The sequence below is a fragment of the Oncorhynchus keta genome, chromosome 23 (assembly GCF_023373465.1).
Source record: "Oncorhynchus keta strain PuntledgeMale-10-30-2019 chromosome 23, Oket_V2, whole genome shotgun sequence".
NCBI classification, from domain to species: Eukaryota; Metazoa; Chordata; class Actinopteri; order Salmoniformes; family Salmonidae; genus Oncorhynchus; species Oncorhynchus keta.
In genome coordinates, this window is record NC_068443.1 from 30,367,719 (window position 1) to 30,381,991 (window position 14,273).

The window sequence follows — 14,273 nt, forward strand, 5'->3', positions numbered from 1 at the left end:
GGGAAGACACCCGACCACACAAGGTCATATTTACTAGGAACGAACGTAAACAAACAGGCCAAATAGGGAAGGGACGACACGAATAGCCAATAAGGAACGCTTGTTTTTGGTTGCAAAACGTTTGGCACAAATGAATGTGACCCAGGTTTGTGATTTATGTCCAAGCCTAAGCCCAGATGATCTTTGGAAATACCTCCAATATTAGAAAAACTTGTTAAGAGTGAAGTTCTATTGAAGTGCAAGGGAACATCTGACAGAAACATTCCATGTTCCATGTTGGAAGATTTTGTGAAATTAACTGAGAGAAGACCTCATTCCAAGAGTTCAGCATTAACCCCTTATTGGAAGACAGACATTCATGTACCTTCTCCCTCCTCTTTGATGGACTTTGGCTCGGACACGGCGAAACACTGCATGGTCTCGTATTTCTGCTGCACCTCCTGGTCCTTGGGCTCCTGCACGCCCCCCTCCTCGGGCCCGTGGGGGTTGACCAACATGCGGCAGTTAAACGTGTGGCTATTCCTGTTGGGGTTCTCACTGGACCGCGGTGCCCTGCTGTTCACTGGGGGGGGGTCAGGGGGTCAAAGGTCAAAACGATCAACTTACTGTCCCCATTGTCACTCAAAGCCCTTTCCAGTTCAGATTGACTCATTCACTGCTGACTGAAAATCATTAACGGCCGTGCGAAAATCTCCTTAAAAGGGATAATTCACCCAAACGTTAATACTTGGGTGAGCAATCCCTTTAAGACTTTTTAAAAACTACCGCTACCAATGTTCCCTGCCATTGACAACCTTCCTCTCTCTGTGGATGGTTGTGAAAGCACATTAAACAGGGATGGGTAGATATAGTAGCTGCAGCGTAACTCACCCAGGGACTTGGGCAGCAGGTTCTTGATGAACTCCGCGTGGTCGCCTACGTGCAGGACGCTGTAGACGCTGGTGTTCATCAGCTCCTCCTGGTTATACAGCAGGTACTGGGTCACGTTCTCGGACACAAACACAATGTTCCCCTCCATGTTCACCACAAAGAAGAACCCGTCCAGGGCCTGTGGAGGAAGACACCAGGAGTAAAGGCAGAGGGTTATAACCAGGTTACTGACAAAAACTTCAGACGGAGGAAACAAGACGGGAGAAAAGAATCAGTGACCTTCGGTATATTCAAGGTTGTTATCCATTTTGTCCCAAATGGTACTTAATTCCCTATATTGTGCACTTCTATCGAGTCCTATGGGAGACCTGTAGGCCCTGGATAGTAGTGCACTAAATAGGGAATAGGGTGCCATTTGGGATGCAGACATGGTCTTGATCCAGGGCCTGGGTTCCAATTGGCCAAGAGGAGAGTCAAGTGTTATTACCGAGTCATTCATCAAAAGGTTCTTAAGAGTCATTACAGTGAGGACAGAAAATGACAAAATGGTGAGCAATCATGGAAGCAAACAAACCATTTACAACAACCAACCTCTTATTTCTACGATACAGCCATTACGAAGAAAAGAGCATAAGGAGTTAAGTGGCACACTAAATTATAGTCAATTATGGCAGCACACGCTAACACACCAAGTCAGATTCAGACCTCCGAGATCTAAACTTTAGCAGAAAATAGTTGTACGTAAAAAGAGGGAAAACATTGGGCTGGCTAAGAACACGTGACAAGAGCATCTGTTCCAAATGGAACCCTGTTCCCTTTACAGTGCACTACTTTAGAACAGTGCCCATCGGAACTCTGCTCAAAAGCAGTGCATGATAAAGGGAATAGGGTGCCATTTGGGATGTAGCCTGGGTCGTATCATTAAACCATGACAGTGCTCTGTAGCAATAAGAGACGGTTGGAACATAACCATGCATTACTGCACTGCGAACTGACTCAACCGAGAGTATTGCGCCGCAACATGAGATTAACTTTCGCAATTCTTCGTCTAGATACCCAGATTCCCTCATCATCCTCAGTGAGCTAAATAGCTTGGAGAAGAGGAAGTCTCATCACGACATGTTATGAGGCCCAGCCAGAGTGTGTGGCTCTACACACGAGACAGCCAGGCCATTAACCTCATCCCCTGAGCTCAAAACTGTACACACAAGGCTGTAATATCTCCTTCCTGCCTGGCAACTATTCACTGTCATATTAGTGTGGTTGTGTATACTGTACTACACCATTAAACTATAATGAAAACCAGGGTAACAAACTATGCATTAAACTGAACACGATTAAAAAAAGAGGAATACTCTTCCACTATCAACTTGCTTCAGCCATGGCGCTACTGCAGATATTCTGTGTGTCATAAATAGACAGAGAAACTCTGTTAAAAGCTACGATTTCGGGTAAATCGCCTGGTCTCTTGGCAGCTCCAGAGAGGCTTCTCCGAGTTTGCTTCATGGCCCGTGGTTGGTTACCGTCAGGACTGATGAGTAACCCTCCCCTGGCTAGTGAAAGTGTGTATCCTCCTAAATGGCACCCTATTCCCTATTTACTGCACTACTTTGACCAGAGCCCTATGGCCCCTGGTCAAATGTGATATCCTATAAAAAGGGAATAAGATGCCATTTGGGACACAAGCATTGCCTTTCTGTTGGCTCAGCACTGAACTCTCCTCCACCACGCCAGCTGACCGGCTGTGAATTGTCCCTGCTCCCAGCCTGCACCACTTCAAACAGTGCGGACAACCGGCCGCAGTGGTTATATTTAGAGTCTCCTGTGTCTGAATGCAGTGACATAGGGACCAGAGGGAGTATAAATACCCACTGACACGACAGATTACACAGATCTGGAGAACAACACTGGCAGCCACTCCCTGATGCCCACTTTCTCGCCACATAGATAGAGGGACCCCTCTGTCTGACGTCAAACAAGAACCAGGCTAGTGCGTTGGTGAACAACTTGACCTCAAGAAACCCCAGTTTGGGATCATTATACACCAGTGTGCAGATTCACTTTTTGTTCTATTGTGCATTAATAAACATGCAGGGGAGTTGGCTACAACCATACGCAGGGGGAGTTATACAGTGCATTCGTTAAGTATTCAGACCCCTTCACTTTTTCAACATTTTGTTACAGCCTTATTGTTACATTACAGCCTTATTCTAACATGGATTAAATAAATAAAAAATCCTCGTCCATCTACACAGAAAACCACATAATGACAAGGCGAAAAGTTTATTTTTTAGCAAATGTATATAAAAACAGAAACAGAAATACCTTATTTACATAAGTATTCAGACCCTTTGCTAGGAGACTCGAAATTGAGCTCAGATGCATCCTGTTTCCATTGATCATCCTTGAGATGTTTCTACAACTTGATTGGAGTCCACCTGTGGTAAATTCCATTGATTGGACAAGATTTGGAAAGGCACACACCTGTCTATATAAGGTCCAATACTTGACAGTGCATGTCAGAGCAAAAGGTACCCAAGAACACAGTGGCCTCCATCATTCTTAAATGGAAAGAGTTTGGAACCACCAAGACCCTTCCAAGAGCTGGCCACCAGGCCGAACTGAGCAATCAGGGGAGAAAGGACTTGGTCAGGGAGGTGAACAAGAACCCGATGGTCACTCCGACAGAGCTCCAGAGTTCTTCTGTGGAGCTGGGAGAACCTTCCAGAAGGACAACCATCTATGCAGCACTCCACCAAACAGGCCTTTATTGTAGAGTTGCCAGATGGAAGCCAAACTTCAGTAAAAAGGCACATGACAGCCAGCTTGAAGTTTGCCAAAAGGCACCTAAAGACTCTCAGACCATGAGAAACAATATTATCTGGTCTGATGAAACCAATATTAAATTATTTGCCAGAATGCCAAGCATCACATCTGGAGGAAACCTGGCACCATCCCTACGGTGAGGCATGGTGGTGGCAGCATCATGTTGTGGGGATGTTTTTTAGTGGCAGGGACTGGGAGACTAGTCAGGATTGAGGGAAAGATGAACAGAGCAAAGTACAGAGAGATCCTTGATGAAGTCCTAAGCCCTCTGGAGCAGGTTCTCAGACAGGGGTGAAGGTTCACCTTCCAACAGGACAACGACCCTAAGCACAGCCAGGACAACACAGGAGTGGCTTCGGGACAAGTCTCAATGTCCTTGAGTGGCCCAGCCAGAGCCTGGACTTTGTCATTATGGGGTAGTGTGTGAAGATTAATGCGCAAACACAATGTAAAGTAATAGCTTTTTCAATTAGGTTGTAACGTAACAAAATGTGAAAGAGTGAAGGGGTCTTGAATACTTTCCGATTGCACTGTATACCCCTATATATTTTAAATGTGTTCATAATCTAATCAGTGTTGATTTCACAAGCCCTGCTAATCATGTGACTTGTGATTGTTGTCAATAGTGTGTTGCTCCCACCCACCTCGAGCATCATTGGTCCAAGAGCATCTTTGTCAATAACGCTTTGGCCCGTTGACGAGACGTCTGCTTTCTGAACATCCTCTGCATTGGCAGTAGTTGTTTTCTCTGCACAGAGACACGCAGAGAGAGAGAGAGACACGCAGAGAGAGAGAGAGAGAGATGCAGAGAGAGATGCAGAGAGAGAGAGAGAGATGCAGAGAGAGAGAGAGAGAGATGCAGAGAGAGAGAGAGAGAGAGAGAGAGAGAGAGAGAGAGAGAGAGACAGAGAGAGAGAGAGAGAGAGAAACAGAGAGAGAGAGAGAGAGAGAGAGAGAGAGAGAGAGAGAGAGAGAAACAGAGAGAGAAACAGAGAGAGAAACAGAGAGAGAAACAGAGAGAGAAACAGAGAGAGACAGACACACAGAGAGAGACAGAGACAGAGGTTGTTAGACATGTTTCACAACTTAACATGTAATCATGTCATCAGCAGCAGCATTGCCATTGCAGAGGGAATGTTGTGTTGCAAAACATGACTTATCTTACTACTTAAACATACAATCATTTTTTAAAAATCCTGAGATGGGAGGAACAAAAAGACAACAACCGGTGTCATTCTAAATGGACTAAATTCTGTCCAAAACAACACATCTGGGAGGGGAATTTCTTTAAGAAAACAATAAGACCAATTACAATTGGTAATGTGTGGCTGATGATTTGTTTATCAGATACAATCATTTGAAGTGCTCTGAGGGTCCTTGAGAATCACTACAACAGGTGTTCATATGATTTTGTCTAGGCCAACTGATTACCATTAGCAACATCATTTCCCATAGTACTGTTGATTCACCTGGGCATAATGTTGACAGTGGTTGACTTAAATGCCAGTGTGCATCAATGAGTGATTGGGTGTGGTCTTAATGCCTCACTAGGCCCCTCCCAGTCATCCTCTCCTACAGAGTCTATCCCACTCTCTTCATGTGTTGGTGCTACTACAGAGTCAAGCTGTTTGTTGTCTGTCCCGTCTGCCTCATCAGGGCACATAGCTGACATTCATGTCCCTGTAAACTGAGCCAGTACAACTACCCCCATTGGGCGTGTACATCATGTACACCAACTACCCTCTGTTCACACTGGGCCTATACACCAAAACATTGCTGTCAACTTAGTTGTAATTAACTAAAAAAATTAGGATCCATGTTGGATCTAGTAATAAAGGTGGAGTGAGAACCCATTACAGTGGGCCTGGGCAGAGAGCTTAACATTACTCTCCATTCAATCACTAAACACACAACGCACATTTTCAGACACCAACTCAAAGGAGATGGAGCACTGGCTCCCAGTCTGTGCTACATAACACATGTACGGCTGTAGCTACCATACCTGGGATTGTTCTTGCCTCTGGCTTTGGTCCAAATAACACCCGATTCCCTACATAGTGCACTACCTTTGACCAGGGCCCATACAGCTCTTGCAGGGCCCATACAACTCTGGTCAAAATAAGTTAACTATATAGGGAATAGGGTGCCATCTGGCATGCAGCCCTTAACTGCTGTTTGAGACTGAACTGGCCAATATTTTACAGTAGTACCGCCATTAAGTATAACCTGCATTCAACCACAAATAAATACATTCTGTACAAATGGCGCTAAGAAAATTCAGTGCAATTGTGTGACCGGCATAATGGTGGGAAGCTGCGCGCTAGCTTAAACGCTCAAAATCAATATCTTACAATGTAGAATGACAAATCAATCAATATTGAGAATCGTCACAGCACTGCACGCTGCTGTGTGCACTGCAGCTGCACAAACGGCAGACAATGACAACACACTGTATAATACAGTAAGCTAACTCTCATACTAACATGTTATCAAAAGCTGGAACAGTAGGAGGCTTTTTCACATTATACAGTAGGGGGTGCGTCCTAAAAAAAAAGGCACCCGATTCCATACATAGGGTTCCGGTCAAAAGTAGGAGATAGGGCTCAGTTTGAGATGCAGCCTAGAGCTCTCGCCCTCTCTCTGCCACAGGCGCTCACACCAATTCAGACCGGTTCCCTTGGATTCTTGCATCACATTGCGCATTATTACATAATCCAGTCAGTGAATCACAAACAGCAGGCTTCTTCTTTGTCTTCTTCATCATGAAGAGCATCTCATCTGACTGACTCACTGCCGTTGTGTGTGTGTCTGATCTGCTGCCGTCTGCCCTTCCAGGCAGCAAAAAAGTAGGTAGGCACACACACACACACACACACACACACACACACACACACACACACACACACACACACACACACACACACACACACACACACACACACACACACACACACACACACACACACACACACCCTGCCCTTTCAGCACATCTCTCCCCCAGACGCCTTCCAAGCACAGACACACATCTCACTGAGTCATCAGGAACCCACAACGCATCTCTCAGTTAACTAAAATACACACACACACACAGAAAATACAGTAAAGGACAGTGCTATAAAGAACGTGGGTCATTGTATCATATAGGAATGTGTGTGCTTACAATGAAGGGCAAGTCACTCAGTAGCAGAAAATAAAACCTTACCCTGCTCTTTTATTTGACGAATCTGCTTCACAGTTTCTTTCAAGATTGCACATTTGTCCGGCTTGACATTGAAGTTGTCAATGTCGTTGATGTTTGCAAAGATCAACTCAGCCAGTTCTTCAATGTATTTGTTTTCATGCTCCCGGTTCGGTTTTTCCGTGCTCCGCTTGGGGCTGTGGAGACAAGAGGTACAGGTAAGATGACGAGGCAGGGAGGGCACACGGATTAGGAAAAACGCTTTCACAGGAATACATGTGGCGTCTTTCGATCAAAGCTTCAGCAAGCTACATAGATAGCCAATACACGTCCTTAAGATTAGCCGACGGCCCACCCCCCAACAAAAACGTCACTGTATTCTGCAATTGCTTGACCAGTGTATGAATGGACAGGCTCTGGCCAAAAGTAGTGCACTATATAGGGTGCTATTTGAAACACAGACCATATGACCAGTGTATGACCTGACTGCTGGATGACCTTCTAGAGCAGTTCATCTGAGAGTGATCTGTAACAGGGTTTCCTTTAGGAAAATGTGGCGCTGGACATTTGACCGGAAGCATTTGAATAAACCGGACATTTCAGAGATTTACCAGACCCATAGGCATTGGTTGCATAACCTGATTAAGGCGTCCACTCACGGTTCTCAGAAATCACATTTAGTTCAGGACAATTCATCTTAACTGAACATGCAACTCGGATGCAAAGGCGAGCGTCATGCTTACAGAATTCCAATGAGCAATTTGACGATAGTAGAATATAGGTGGCACATCCATAAGGCTTGGGGAAGCTAAGCTTTCCCTAAAGTAAATTGAATAAAAATTGCCAAAATGATATAGCGTAATTAGCTTACCCCGGTCTATAAATTCATTAATAAAATCATGCAAAATAGGTTACTGCACCAGAAAGCATGATTTGTCCACAGAGGATCATTAGCTTCTTGTTTTTAAACTCAGTCTACAGTCGGAAGGGCTAGCAATTTGGGCAGAGTGTGAGGCAAATACCAAATAGATGATTGTTGAGTTGCGACTTTCAATGAAAAGCAGAGAGAACCAGCAAGGTATATGGCAATATAATAAAGTAGGGATACAAATGGTTAGTAATGTAATGAAAATAATCACCTGTCTAGTTACCAAAATTCTTAATTGAGTGAAAAGTAACCATCTATTTGGGCCAGTGGAGAACATTGGCCATACATTGGGCCAGTGGAGAACATTGGCCATACATTGGGCCAGTGGAGAACATTGGCCATACATTGGGCCAGTGGAGAACATTGGCCATACATTGGGCCAGTGGAGAACATTGGCCATACATTGGGCCAGTGGAGAACATTGGCCATACATTGGGCCAGTGGAGAACATTGGCCATACATTGGGCCAGTGGAGAACATTGGCCATACATTGGGCCAGTGCCCCGTTTTAGAAAATAATTTCCTCCTCCAGGTTAGATGGACTTCGTACTGTATTTGAGTCTCCACTTTTCAGAGGCTGATTATATGGATCAGACGATGTTATTTTTATTTATTTGTCAGTGTCAGCAGAGTAGGCTACCCTGTCATTTTTGGGCTGCAGTTGTATAAAGCTTAGTAGATTTTTATAAATACATTTCATGCAAAGGACATTTTCCTGTGCAAAGAAAATGTAGGCTCTCTAAGCCACTGCACTAAACAGTGCATACATTGATTGAGTTTGATTAACAGCCTACATTATGACTGTCCAATCTAATCATCACATTAGGTCTGCAAATGTGAGGATGCATGGAATGCTTTATAATAAAGGTGTATTTTTATTGTGAAAATTCTTCCCCAAACTTGAAACCACCGCGCCGTGCCGCCTAAGAACTACCCACATTTACTTATCCTCAGCCAACAAGAAGAGTAACGAACAGCAAAATCACTAGCCTATGTCAATCCTCTACCCCCCATAGTAGAAAAGTTCACTTATTCTATTGGTCATCTTGTAGATTCCAAATTCCCACAAGCAGTAGGGCAGATCAGAACGTGTAGAATAAAATGGTGATAAACTATTATGTCTCTACATTATAAGCACAGCAATGGGCACAACGTAGTAGGCTACACGCGAATGTTAGTTCCATAATGCAATTGGTGGGAAAACACCATCATCAGCAGGTTCGTGTGACAGATGAAAATATGAGTATGTTGAGACGCGTGCGCATGTATGTATGTTGAAACGCGTACGTATGTATGTTGAGACGTGTGCGTATGTATGTTGAGACGCGTGCGTGCGCATGTATGTATGTTGAGACGCGTGCGTGCGCATGTATGTATGTTGAGACGCGTGCGTGCGCTTGTATGTATGTTGAGACGCGTGCGAATGTATGTTGAGACGCGTGCGTATGTATGTAGAGACGCGTACCTGCGTATGTATGTATGTATGTTGAGACGCGTACGTATGTATGTAGAGACGCGTACCTGCGTATGTATGTATGCATGTTGAGACGCGTGCGTATGTATGTTGAGACGCGTGCGTATGTATGTTGAGACGCGTGCGAATGTATGTTGAGACGCGTGCGAATGTATGTTGAGACGCGTGCGTATGTATGTAGAGACGCGTACCTGCGTATGTATGTATGTATGTTGAGACGCGTGCGTATGTATGTAGAGACGCGTACCTGCGTATGTATGTATGTATGTTGAGACGCGTGCGCATGTATGTATGTTGAGACGCGTGCGTATGTATGTTGAGACGCGTGCGTATGTATGTTGAGACGCGTGCGCATTTATGTATGTTGAGACGCGTGCGTATGTATGTTGAGACGCGTGCGTATGTATGTAGAGACGCGTACCTGCGTATGTATGTATGTTGAGACGCGTGCGTGCGCATGTATGTATGTTGAGACGCGTGCGTATGTTTGTATGTATGTTGAGACGCGTGCGTATGTATGTATGTATGTTGAGACGCGTGCGTATGTATGTATGTATGTTGAGATGCGTGCGTATGTATGTATGTATGTTGAGACGCGTGCGTATGTATGTATGTATGTATGTATGTATGTATGTATGTTGAGACGCGTGCGTATGTATGTATGTATGTATGTATGTTGAGACGCGTGCGTATGTATGTATGTAGACGCGTACGTGCGTATGTATGTATGTTGAGACGCGTACGTATGTATGTTGAGACGCGTACGTATGTATGTATGTAGAGACGCGTACGTGCGTATGTATGTATGTGTGTTGAGACGCGTACGTATGTATGTTGAGACGCGTGCGTATGTATGTATGTAGAGACGCGTACGTGCGTATGTATGTATGTATGTAGAGACGCGTACGTGCGTATGTATGTATGTAGAGACGCGTACGTGCGTATGTATGTATGTATGTTGAGACGCGTGCGTATGTATGTTGAGACGCGTGCGCATGTATGTATGTTGGGACGCGTGCGCATGTATGTTGAGACGCGTGCGTATGTATGTTGAGACGCGTGCGCATGTATGTATGTTGGGACGCGTGCGCATGTATGTATGTATGTTGAGACGCGTGCGCATGTATGTATGTTGAGACGCGTGCGCATGTATGTTTGTTGAGACGCGTGCGCATGTATGTATGTTGAGACGCGTGCGTGCGTATGTATGTATGTTGAGACGCGTGCGTGCGCATGTATGTATGTTGAGACGCGTGCGTATGTTTGTATGTATGTTGAGACGCGTGCGTATGTATGTATGTTGAGATGCGTGCGTATGTATGTATGTAGACGCGTACGTGCGTATGTATGTATGTATGTAGAGACGCGTACGTGCGTATGTATGTATGTAGAGACGCGTACGTGCGTATGTATGTATGTATGTTGAGACGCGTACGTATGTATGTTGAGACGCGTACGTATGTATGTATGTATGTATGTATGTATGTATGTTGAGACGCGTGCGTATGTATGTATGTATGTTGAGACGCGTGCGTATGTATGTATGTAGACGCGTACGTGCGTATGTATGTATGTAGAGACGCGTACGTGCGTATGTATGTATGTATGTTGAGACGCGTACGTATGTATGTTGAGACGCGTACGTATGTATGTATGTAGAGACGCGTACGTGCGTATGTATGTATGTATGTTGAGACGCGTACGTATGTATGTTGAGACGCGTGCGTATGTATGTATGTAGAGACGCGTACGTGCGTATGTATGTATGTATGTAGAGACGCGTACGTGCGTATGTATGTATGTAGAGACGCGTACGTGCGTATGTATGTATGTATGTTGAGACGCGTACGTATGTATGTTGAGACGCGTACGTATGTATGTAGAGACGCGTACGTGCGTACGTATGTATGTTGAGACACGTGCGTATGTATTTTGAGAAGCGTGCGTATGTATGTATGTATGTTGAGACGCGTGCGTATGTATGTTGAGACGCGTGCGTATGTATGTATGTATGTATGTTGAGACGCGCGCGTATGTATGTTGAGACGCGTGCGTATGTATGTATGTTGAGACGCGTACGTGCGCATGTATGTATGTATGTTGAGACGCGTACGTATGTATGTTGAGACGCGTACGTATGTATGTATGTTGAGACGCGTGCGTATGTATGTATGTATGTTGAGATGCGTGCGTATGTATGTATGTATGTATGTATGTTGAGACGCGTGCGTATGTATGTATGTATGTATGTATGTATGTATGTATGTTGAGACGCGTGCGTATGTATGTATGTATGTAGAGACGCGTACGTGCGTATGTATGTATGTATGTTGAGACGCGTACGTATGTATGTTGAGACGCGTACGTATGTATGTATGTAGAGACGCGTACGTGCGTATGTATGTATGTATGTTGAGACGCGTACGTATGTATGTTGAGACGCGTGCGTATGTATGTATGTAGAGACGCGTACGTGCGTATGTATGTATGTATGTAGAGACGCGTACGTGCGTATGTATGTATGTAGAGACGCGTACGTGCGTATGTATGTATGTATGTTGAGACGCGTGCGTATGTATGTTGAGACGCGTGCGCATGTATGTATGTTGGGACGCGTGCGCATGTATGTATGTATGTTGAGACGCGTGCGCATGTATGTATGTTGAGACGCGTGCGCATGTATGTATGTATGTTGAGACGCGTGCGCATGTATGTATGTTGAGACGCGTGCGCATGTATGTTTGTTGAGACGCGTGCGCATGTATGTATGTTGAGACGCGTGCGTGCGTATGTATGTATGTTGAGACGCGTGCGTGCGCATGTATGTATGTTGAGACGCGTGCGTATGTTTGTATGTATGTTGAGATGCGTGCGTATGTATGTATGTATGTTGAGACGCGTGCGTATGTATGTATGTAGACGCGTACGTGCGTATGTATGTATGTATGTAGAGACGCGTACGTGCGTATGTATGTATGTAGAGACGCGTACGTGCGTATGTATGTATGTATGTTGAGACGCGTACGTATGTATGTTGAGACGCGTACGTATGTATGTATGTATGTATGTATGTATGTATGTTGAGACGCGTGCGTATGTATGTATGTATGTTGAGACGCGTGCGTATGTATGTATGTAGACGCGTACGTGCGTATGTATGTATGTAGAGACGCGTACGTGCGTATGTATGTATGTATGTTGAGACGCGTACGTATGTATGTTGAGACGCGTACGTATGTATGTATGTAGAGACGCGTACGTGCGTATGTATGTATGTGTGTTGAGACGCGTACGTATGTATGTTGAGACGCGTGCGTATGTATGTATGTAGAGACGCGTACGTGCGTATGTATGTATGTATGTAGAGACGCGTACGTGCGTATGTATGTATGTAGAGACGCGTACGTGCGTATGTATGTATGTATGTTGAGACGCGTACGTATGTATGTTGAGACGCGTACGTATGTATGTAGAGACGCGTACGTGCGTACGTATGTATGTTGAGACACGTGCGTATGTATTTTGAGAAGCGTGCGTATGTATGTATGTATGTTGAGACGCGTGCGTATGTATGTATGTATGTTGAGACGCGCGCGTATGTATGTTGAGACGCGTGCGTATGTATGTATGTTGAGACGCGTACGTGCGCATGTATGTTGAGACGCGTACGTGCGCATGTATGCATGTTGAGACGCGTGCGTGTGTATGTATGTTGAGACGCGTATGTATGTAGAGACGCGCGCGTGTGTATGTATGTTGAGACGCGTATGTAGAGACGCGCGTGCGTATGTATGTAGAGACGCGCGCATGCGTATGTATGTAGAGACGGGCGCGTGCGTATGTATGTAGAGACGGGCGCGTGCGTATGTATGTAGAGGTGCGTATGTATGTAGAGACGCGCGCGTGCGTATGTATGTATGTAGAGACGCGCGCGTGCGTATGTATGTATATATGTAGAGACGCACGCGTGCGTATGTATGTAGAGACGCGCGCGTGCGTATGTATGTAGAGACGCGCGCGTGCGTATGTATGTAGAGACGCGCGCGTGCGTATGTATGTAGAGACGCGCGCGTGCGTATGCATGTAGAGACGCGCGCGTGCGTATGCATGTAGAGACGCGCGCGTGCGTATGCATGTAGACGCGCGCGTGCGTGCGTATGCATGTAGACGCGCGCGTGCGTGCGTATGCATGTAGACGCGCGCGTGCGTATGTATGCAGGTAGACGCGCGCGTGCGTATGCATGTAGACGCGCGCGTGCGTATGCATGTAGAGACGCGCGCGTGCGTATGCATGTAGAGACGCGCGCGTGCGTATGCATGTAGAGACGCGCGTGCGTATGCATGTAGAGACGCGCGTGCGTATGTATGTAGAGACGCGCGCGTGCGTATGTATGTAGAGACGCGCGCGTGCGTATGTATGTAGAGACGCGCGCGTGCGTATGTATGTAGAGACGCGCGCGTGCGTATGTATGTAGAGACGCGCGCGTGCGTATGTATGTAGAGACGCGCGCGTGCGTATGTATGTAGAGACGCGCGCGTGCGTATGTATGTAGAGACGCGCGCGTGCGTATGTATGTAGAGACGCGCGCGTGCGTATGTATGTAGAGACGCGCGCGTGCGTATGCATGTAGCAGGTAGACGCGCGCGTATGTATGTAGAGACGCGCGCGTGCGTATGTATGTGTAGAGACGCGCGCGTGCGTATGTATGTAGAGACGCGCGCGTGCGTATGTATGTAGAGACGCGCGCGTGCGTATGTATGTATGTAGAGACGCGCGCGTGCGTATGTATGTATGTAGAGACGCGCGCGTGCGTATGTATGTATGTAGAGACGCGCGCGTGCGTATGTATGTATGTAGAGACGCGCGCGTGCGTATGTATGTATGTAGAGACGCGCGCGTGCGTATGTATGTAGAGACGCGCGCGTGCGTATGTATGTAGAGACGCGCGCGTGCGTATGTATGTATGTAGAGACGCGCGCGTGCGTATGTATGTATG

General features: G+C 45.9%; 1 protein-coding gene across 5 annotated transcripts in view; it reads right to left on the bottom strand.

The window, feature by feature from the left end:
* LOC118402550 (nuclear receptor coactivator 2-like) overlaps nucleotides 1-14,273 on the bottom strand; it is a 79,905-nt gene that overhangs the window by 24,140 nt on the left and 41,492 nt on the right. For all 5 annotated transcript variants that reach the window (XM_052477000.1, XM_052476998.1, XM_052476999.1 and 2 more), the window contains exons 3-6: nucleotides 6,899-7,071; nucleotides 4,341-4,444; nucleotides 871-1,048; nucleotides 365-562 (exon numbers count right to left, since the gene is read on the bottom strand). In XM_052477000.1, the coding sequence (XP_052332960.1) occupies nucleotides 365-562; nucleotides 871-1,048; nucleotides 4,341-4,444; nucleotides 6,899-7,071 (653 nt within the window). The remainder of the gene's footprint in view (nucleotides 1-364; nucleotides 563-870; nucleotides 1,049-4,340; nucleotides 4,445-6,898; nucleotides 7,072-14,273) is intronic.